The sequence below is a fragment of the Aulostomus chinensis genome, chromosome 2, assembly GCF_037954235.1.
Source record: "Aulostomus chinensis isolate RoL2024-O1b breed Wild chromosome 2, RoL_Achi_v1.0, whole genome shotgun sequence".
Lineage (NCBI taxonomy): Eukaryota > Metazoa > Chordata > Actinopteri > Syngnathiformes > Aulostomidae > Aulostomus > Aulostomus chinensis.
Window position 1 is genome coordinate 22,059,946 of NC_141321.1, and position 9,350 is coordinate 22,069,295.

At 41.1% G+C, this 9,350-nt stretch overlaps 1 protein-coding gene across 1 annotated transcript; it reads right to left on the reverse strand.

Moving 5' to 3' along the window:
• Window positions 1-4,398: 4,398 nt before the first annotated feature.
• Window positions 4,399-8,051, reverse strand: irf8 (interferon regulatory factor 8). The gene is made up of 8 exons (XM_086194868.1): window positions 7,691-8,051; window positions 6,762-6,945; window positions 6,444-6,544; window positions 6,170-6,227; window positions 5,750-5,797; window positions 5,256-5,642; window positions 5,050-5,168; window positions 4,399-4,935 (listed from the first exon to the last, which is right to left on the reverse strand). The coding sequence occupies exons 1-8, from the start codon at window positions 7,859-7,861 to the stop codon at window positions 4,738-4,740; spliced, it is 1,266 nt and encodes a 421-aa protein (XP_086050994.1). The 5' UTR covers window positions 7,862-8,051; the 3' UTR covers window positions 4,399-4,737.
• Between the last annotated feature and the right edge of the window lie 1,299 nt (window positions 8,052-9,350).

Here is a 9,350-nt window from a genome sequence, read left to right on the forward strand (position 1 = left end):
ACCTGTGTGTGTGTGTGTGTGTGTGTGTGTGTAATCTCTCCCTGTTTCCTAAACTGTGGGTTCTCTGTTCACCTGTCTCTTGTCTGAAAGTATCGGCTGTGCTCCCACTTCCTCTCTGGATGCATCATCTCATTTCACCCACACAGATTCTAAACCCGCACTCTCCCGAGAGACGTAACTAATGGCACTTTTAACATCATGGCTTTGCACATTCATGAACTGTTCTTACACATTTAAACTTGCTGTATGATGAACTCATAATTTGTAAGGACTATTTTAGGCCTCAGCTGATGACTCCTGACATCTACACTCTGAAGTACACTCACGCAGCAATGCAGACACGTTTAAGTGACAAGTGGTACACAGTAGAGAGCAGGGGCAGGGGCTTCCAATTAGCCAGTCCTATAGTGTGTGTGTAAAGCGGGCACACTAGAACATTTCATGACTGAGGCCCATTTTTCTGCCCAGGATTAGAATCAGGTGTATCGCGCAGAGAATGTCCACAAAATAAAGAAAACTGCTTTGATGCATATGATTAACAACAGAGAACAATGAGGAAGTACCACTTTAAAAAAAAAAAGCGATACAAATGAATGAAGTCAAGAAAAAATAATTATATCTAAATGTTCACAATATTTGACAGGGACAGTTGCAGTTAAAAGAGCCAACTGGCTAACACTGGCACATTTACAGAAATGTTGCCTGCAGCCAGGTTTAGGGGTGTTGCTTGAAAGGTCTTAGGTCATACCACAACCCCCCACCCCCAAAAAAGATCGTTCCTAAAACTTATCAGTAAAAGCTCTCCGTTTGGAGTTATTCTGCTTTCATTTTCATGATTTTCTTGAAGCGTTGCTCTTCATGGAACAGGAGCTGGTTCCCTCAAGTGTCTACTGTACAACACAGGGAATGGAGATGTTATGGAGCAGATGGCCATGGTTACGTAGGATGGCAGCATCAGTTCTGTTTATCACTCATCTCTGATGGTTTATTGTGGGAAGCCTCAGACGCCACAAAGATGTGTTGCAATACAAAGAGAACCACATTGCAGACACTGGCAATGTGAACAATGTTAGCAAAAATCTACATACGTGCCTCCCTCCCTTCCTGTTGCACTCCCTATGATACATCCTTCAGTGTCAAGACTATCACACGTTAACATTTGTGAACGTGCTGTTTTATAAATTAAACAGATTTCCAAGCATCAAAAGTGAAAGTCCACTGTTGGTTGTTCCTCTTAAACATCCTCCCAACTGAGCTCCTGTCGTCCTGTCTTAAATCTCACTGAGGTGTTTTTTTTTTTCCTTTGAAGTATCTGAGGTTCAAAGGAAGAATTATGGATTAAGATGACAACCCCAGCTATAATGGCCTTTTGTAGATATGTATCCCACGACACTGACGTACTCTAGTGAAGTACAGTTTCTAAAAGAAGCTGTTAAATAACTGTAAAGCTTCTATGTCCGAAAAATAAAAAAAGAGGGCGAGATCGATGTTTCACATATTTATAGAGCAGTTCAGTTTAAATATTATAGTGTCATTATACAGTTTACAAAATATCTAATCTTCTCATCCGTAGCAAGGCTCAGAATACTGAAGTACACTAGCATCATGCGCATGAGTCATTCAGCCCTTAATTTTCAGTGTCTTTCAGGGGGGTGGCAGGCACGGGACATTAAAACGATACAGGTCCTTAAATGATGAGCAGTCCAATAGTTTCCCAATGTAAATACACGGGCAATTAGTTTTCTTTTTCTTCGCATTTTATTTTATCTTATTTTATTTCATGTTATCAAATTGACTTCATTTTATTAATGTAGCACTGTTAAAAACACTCACGTGCTTTGAAATAAAGGCAAACAAATGAGACTCAATTGGCACATTAAAAAACACAGCAGGAGTAAAACAATTTAAATGTAAAACAAAACAAAAAAAGAGTTAAAAACATCAAAATTAAAATAAGTCATCAGTAACTACAGCTCAGATAAAACCAGGAAATGCCTTCAATAAAAGCAGGTCTTAAGGAGTGACTGGAGTTGAGATGTATTCAGGTTTGATGTTTCCATGTCTCCTTTTCTTCAACATCGCTCAAACAACATTCAAGCAAAGGCTGAATTCTGTAAATGCATCAGACTGATTCAAATTTCAAAATAATAATGATAGACAAGTTGTCTGCGGGTTTTTTTTTAATCTTTATTTTAAGGTTCCGCGTATCTTATGTGGGAGGTGGGGGTTGTCCACTTCCTGTAGCAATTTTGATGTTCCTGTTCTGTGGAACTTATCTACCCCCCCCCCCCCACACACACACACACACACACACACACACCTGCGCAACAGTAATATGCCACCAGTGTTTATTGTTCAGCGAACCGGTGGTTCGTTTTTACAGTGTAAGGGGTTTTATTCTGAAACGACCACATGATGTCTGTCATGATGTGGTCTCACGCTGCGACTACAGCAGCTTTAAAAAGTTCTTTTTTTAAATAAACACAAAAAAGTGAGCGAGTTACGCTTTGGTCAAATTAATATGTATTTTTTGTCTATTTTACATCACGTATATATCTTTATTATGTATTTACATATATTATTGCATACTTTTTCAAATGTGATTAAAGTTAGTGTTTCTAGCTTTTACAGGCTGTATGTGAAGGTTGCCATCATTTTGGTGTATTTTGGTACGATGCTGGTCTCCTTTGGAAATATTCTATGACAAATTACCCCCTGATTTCCACCCAACTTCCTCATAATTAGTGTTTTTTTTGTTTTGTATGACCCTTTTTATTACACATTATGAAACCATGCACCTTCCTAATATGCTTATTTTCAAAGTTACATGCCCTCAGGGAGATCAGTCTTTGTCGGTCATGTCTCCTCCTGACCTTTGAAGTCATGGAGGAGAAACAGGTCTTCCATGAGTTTCTGGTCTTACTGAGGATCCTTCTTTTGCATTTGTATGATTTTTAGCAGAGCGGTAAACATGCATTCACAGCACATTCTATTCCCTGAACGGGGCATTTTCATTTAAAAATTTCAAGCCTTGGGGCGGCACGGTGGTGCAGTGGTCAGCGCTGTCGCCTCACAGCAAGAAAGTGCCGGGTTCGAGTCCCGGCTCCAGCACGGGATCTTTCTGTGTGGAGTCTCCATGTTCTCCCTGTTCCTGTGTGGGTTCTCTCTGGTACTCCAGCTTCCTCCCACAGTCCAAAGACATCAAGAGAGGACGAGGCTGATTGATACTCTAAATTGACTGTAGGTGTGACTGTGAGTGTGAATGGTTGTCTGTCTCTATGTGTTGGTCCTGTGATGGACTGGTGACCTGTCCAGGGTGAACCCTGCCTCTCAGCCAAAGGCTGCTGGGATAGGCTCCAGCGACCCATGACCCTTAACAGGATAAGCGGAAGAAAATGGATGGAATTTAAAGCCCTTTGTTTCAATCTCAAAGGATGAAAATAAATGAGAGCCTTAGTTTTTTTCAAATTCAATTTTTCCAAATCATTCTTGATTCATTGCCCAATATTTAATGCATCAAGGTGAATTATGTTCTACTTGGCAGTTTTCTTTAGTCTCTCTTTAGCAATCAATCATTGTTCAAACCAGTTGAACCATAATTCAAATGCAAAGATGGAGCATCGTTTCAGGATCATGAAGACATCGGACTAGACGTGGAGAAACGTGTTTAGAAAATGGTTTGGCAGGCTTACATGGTTCATCCGTAAAACGCGTTCTGAAAGTCGGAAGTCATGAAAGCAATGAAACAAGCACGCAGGAAATATTCTGTATTCGCTGAGGGGAAATAAGTGCAATATTTGTGACACCTATGACGATATCAGGAAATTCAAAGTAATCTACTTGGTTTGTTTTATTGTTTGCCATTCCTTAAAAGGACACACAGTCATAAAAATAAAAAAAACAAATTAAAGTAATAAATAGTAAATACTTCCAATAATTTAAAATATTTTTTTTCCATGGTTCCTCCATTTTAAAAATGTTTCTACAAATAAAATTTTCATATGCGCTTGAAATTACTGTTGACACTTAGGGTCAATCTATCATTTTGAGCTTCTGTTGTCGTGGCCTGTTATCGTCTGGGTGTCTGCCTTTATAATCAAAATAAACAAGATAACATGAGAGCAATCAACCATACAGTAAAAACATCCGTTTATTATAAATGCATTTATAAAAAAAAAATTGATGAAAATAGTGGTCAACTGAAACAGTCGATAGTAAAACCTATCTGTAATATGAAACCACATTGCATCTCAAATCTTGCATACCTTTTATAAACTATTCTTTTCATTGTTTTGAATTTCTTGGAAACAAAAATAGAAAGAAAAAAAAAGTTGAATCCTTATCGAAATAGCAATCATAACAGAAAAGGAGAAACTCCCCCCTCCCCCCCCCCCCCCCCCCCCCAAAAAAAGTCGACACCTGTCAAAGAAAAATCACCTGTTATTGTATATCAGCCGGTTTGGGTTTCTTTAAGTAAAGAAGAAGAAGAAGGTATGTGAAGTCCTCAGAGTAGAACGTTTCAGAGATTTAGCAGATCTGTTGAGATAAATGTATGAACCTGTCGTTAAAGCTTTCTAAAAGATTTGAGTCCTGCAAATGTTTACATATTGCTGCATCTCCTCGTGAGCTGGAGGCTCAGCTGTAACAAGGACGCGTAGCTGTGTTTAGAACTGTGTGCATGTGGATAGAAAAAGCACTGTACGTTGCTCTCCTACATGCTGAGGACATCCTCACTGTTCAGGCAGTGATTGGCATGTTGTCCCTATAACAGGCGGGCCTCTGAGGGCTGCTGTAGCTGCACAAGTCCTGATAGATGCGGGCCATCTGCTCGGTGGCCATGTCGTCGGTCATGTCCAGGACGGGATTGTTGCAGTAAAGTTGGGGGCGGCGTTGGTTCACGGCCTCCAGGAGGTGCTGGCAGTTCACCACGGTGATCTAACGCCGGAGAGAGTTGGGCGGTTTAATTATCTGTAGTGATACAGTGCTCATCTTTCCAGACTCAAATGTCACAATGCAATATTAAACAATCAGGTTGAGAAATATTCTTACATGCACAATTATCAGTTTGGTCTTGGCAGAACTGAGATCCTGGAGCTCCTCTCCAAAGCACAAAGTCACTGTTGGATCAGGAGGAGTTGGGAACTGTCCCTCCTGGTATAGCTGCAGAGCTGCAACGTGAAAACCACATGGAGCTGTTCAGAAAGTACTTGCATCTTATCAAGCCTGCATGATTTCAGTTTGTAATTGATACTCACCCTGAAGAAACCTCCCTGTGTCGAAAATCTTGACAACAGCATCCCTCTCCAGTTTACAGGGCACGGGGCTGTACTGTTCACCCAGCCCGCTCCAGAAGACCCGGCTCTGGCACAGCCTCTTGATGAACAAGCCTTCATGATTGCCCCGGAGCAGCACCCCTCTCTCTAAGTGACCGAGGAGCTTGTGTGTGATATGCCGCTGGCGCTCATACTCAATGAGGTCAGCTGGAGGGAAATGAACACTCTGCATGCCGTCTGAACTGTAGAGGGCACCGCGACACATTTGTTGTTGGCCTGGGGAAATCCGGCAGCCCTCAGGGTGAGTAACCAGCGTGTTGTTCATCAGCTTTCCTCCGTAGTAGAAACTGATCATCATTTGGGAGAAAGCTGGAGAGGAGGAAAGTCGTTGAGCTTTATGCAGGATGTGGACCTTAAGCTACTACATGTCTTTATCTATAGATCTGATGTTAATTTTTACACAATAAAACAAATACCTGAGCTGTGAGGGCCAGACGGCAGAGGGTCCTGATGTAGTGAGAAAGCTGTGGATTAGAGAGAGGGAGTGGTCACGGTCAAGTCATCGCTGACCACACTGTCGTGTCATAACTTTGCCACATCATCAGAAATAACATTTCTCCGCACAATCTTTCAAAGAAACATTCACCTTAGTCAGCAAAGTTCAACAGGAAGTTAGTCAATTCTTCCATTGCAGATTTAACCAGACAACCAAAGAAACTCTATTTAACACACGGACGTTCTCGACGACAGCGATCATGTATCACAAAGCTGGGCTGACTGAACTGTGGCTGGTTTAATTTAATCGGTAGAGTGTGTGTGAGTGAGTGAGTGTGTGTGTGTGTGTGTTTGTGTGTGTGTGTGTGTGTTTTGGGGGGGTGTATGGAGGGTGTTCTCACCATTGCCGCTACTCTGGGGCCAATACTCTGGACTAGCCTGGATGTTACAGCTATCTTCCTGCAAAAAGACATTTTAGTTGTCATCAAAGAGGGAAAAACCTTTGCTCGCACAGACATGGAGATCAAGTCGAGGCGTGTGCCGATTTGGTGCTGCAAGTGCTAGAAGAAGCAGGATGTCACTAGAAGTAAAGTGTAGTGTGGGGGAAAAGTGTGAGGGGTGTGTAAGAGTGGAGAGCACAATGGTTTACTGGTTTGACGTCAGACTGAGTTTTACCTCTTTGATGAGCCCTTCTATGTCTGCAGGGCTGCAGTCCATGTCAGTAACATCCCCGCAGCTGGTGGCTGCTGCCGTGATCATCACCGAGCTCTTGCCATCTGAGGAGGATGATAATGATGAAAGTTATAAAAGAAGACATTTGGACTCTTAATGATACAAACATTTTACAGAATATTGGTTTAAATGTGATTCATTCTGGCTTTAATAAAATCAAATTCAAAGGTCTAATAAGAGTTATACGAAGCTGATGGAGACAAGAGTTGGATCGTTGGAAACTCTGAATCAACAAAAACCGGCCCAAAAACATCAACTCACTTTTCTGCTCTTCCTCAGGGACGATTCTGTAGACTTTATAGGGCTCTGAGATGTCCAGCTGCGACCTCTCGGTCACCTCCTCGAAGTCGGGGCTTTTATTCAGTGCACAGCGCAGCCTGGTCTTCCAGGTTGCTGGTTCAGCCTTGTCCCCCTCTTTAAACTTGCCTTTAAACACAGCCCAGGCCTGTGGAGGGGACACCAAGCACCTCTGGATTAAAGACTCATGCTCTGTCAAAACAGGTTTTTATTTCTTGTTATTTCTAATTTGATGCTTTTGGCTAAAAGAGACAGGGGAAAGCATTCATTGATACTACTACTACTTCTAGAACTACTACCGCTAATAATAATACTACAACTACCACCACCACTAATGATAATAATGATAATAATAATAATAATAATAATAATAATCAGAAGAAAGTAGAAGTTCTGAAATGATAGGGAAAGGATTTTAATTTAAGAGAGCAAGATGTTATTGTCCCCCAGAATAATAATTATAATAAATAATAATTATAAACAGGTTTGTTAGGTTCCAATAGGCATGCATATCTATCTATCTATCTATCTATCTATCTATCTATCTATCTATCTATCTATCTATCTATCTAGATAGATAGATAGATAGATAGATAGATATAGATACAGATATATAGAGCACTTTGAGTTGCCATGTGTATGAATTGTGCTCTACAAATAAACTTGCCTTGCCTAGAGATAGATAGATAGATAGATAGTGTGTGTGTGTGTGTGTGTGTGTGTGTGTGTGTGTGTGTGTGTGTACTCCATTTCCTATTTGTCCAAAATTCATTGTTTATTTAATTTTTTTTTCATTCGGACAGGACAGAACAAGGCATGAAGACGCGCCTCACAGAATTATTTTACCGAACTGCGCTTGAAACAAAAAACAAAACAAAACAAAACTGCCAAACCTTAAAAATGGACGCGTCTATTTCTTGGTTGTAATCCTGTTTTCCTGCGTGTTTCCACGGAATCCGGAACATAGTGCGGCTCTCATCCTCCCACAGTAGTCCGGAGTACTGCTCGCTGTGGATCTGCTCCATCAGCCACTGCTTCAGTCTCCGACCGCCCGGGTTGGTCATCTTGTTTTGGTGCCAGATGGAGTCCTAACAGCGCTTTGAGCACTTGTGTCTACCTGTTACTGTCTCTGATGGATGGGAAACAGCTGTAGTAATTGTACTTAAGAAGGAAATCAAAAATAGAGCTCCTGACAGTTTGATAATGACCGGAGGTTTTATCTTGAGATGAAACTGTCAGATCGAATCAAGTGAGATCTACGTGACACGCGACTGCTATTTATTGCGCCGCGTGTGAATGAAGACTATTTGAGTAAGCTGCCAAACTCTGACCAATGACAGCTTGTACAGCCGCTGTAGTGCCGCCCATTGCGGAAGTGTAGTTCTCTTAACTGTGGGCATTTACAAGAAATGGCCTGACGCTTGTTATACTGCTGCTGCCCACGTCAAAATCTACGCAGAAGCCGCACTCAAAAGGAGAGCGGAGAATCACAAGGTACCTTGAGTGGCAGGGGATTTCTGCTCCACTACAAGGTCACGCCCCGCCCCATGAAACCCCCCAAATTTGTTGTGCAGGGGGCCTGCCGGCACAACCATGGGCACACAATAACTCTGCATTATTCTCTGTCACTGTTTCCATGGTGCAGACTGATCCATTCAAATACGTCAAGAAATGTGTTAGTATTTGCATTACTTATTTATTTACTTGCTTAATTTGCAGCATGAATTTGTTGTTTTATGAGTAATAAACGCCAGCTGACTTGATGACCAGGAACCCCTGAACATGCATCCATCTGACCCACTTGCATAAAAGTCCATCCAATTACTTGCTCAGAGGTCAGAGAGCTCAAAGTCTTAATCTCAATTTCAGTGATTGCAATTTTGAGGCCAACTAGAATCACGCTAGTACCGGCCATGCATCATAAAATAGATTCCAGGAATTGGCTGTGTATTTCATGTACAGGTTTGATCTGTGAAAATTGATGCTTTTCTTGTGCTTTAAAAAAAAAAAGTGATCAGGATTCCTGTTAATAAAATGAAGCAGTATTTCTCTTCTACCGTTAGAGACATAATACGCACCAACTGCACGCTCTCACTGATCAATTATTATTTTGAAGTCAATAAAATATTGTCTCAGACATCACTTGTGTATTCTTAGGTGATTTTTTTTAAATTTAAGTTAGAGCGTTAGAAACGGGGCAGAATAATATAAAAACTGGAAAAAACAAAAAACAAAACAGAACTTTTAAACTAGGAATGTAACTAAAGTGAGGGAAATCTGCTAAAACTCTGACAAAACTTGGTATGAATCTTAGATATCAAGTGAAAACTTCAAGCAACTCTTACTCTTTAAGTATTTCTGAATATTTTGCGCGACAGCAAATCTGAGAATCCCGTAGATCATTGGAGGCAAGACATAAATCAATGTCATCAAGAGATCAGCTGAGTGTTCAACACCAAACCCTTCAGAGTCAAGAGGTTTGCTCAGTTGTGTTCATCTTTACTAATCGGCGAATGAATTGATTCCACTGACAAATAAACATGCTGATAGTAC

Excerpts from the sequence above, each read along its gene's own strand:
- irf8 (XM_086194868.1), bottom strand. The coding sequence starts at position 7,861 with ATGACCAACCCGGGCGGTCGGAGACTGAAGCAGTGGCTGATGGAGCAG. Across the intron at positions 5,169-5,255 it reads CACAGGGAGGTTTCTTCAGG|CTCTGCAGCTATACCAGGAG; the intron begins GTGAGTATCAAT and ends TTCACGTTGCAG. Across the intron at positions 4,936-5,049 it reads CCAAACTGATAATTGTGCAT|ATCACCGTGGTGAACTGCCA; the intron begins GTAAGAATATTT and ends CTCCGGCGTTAG.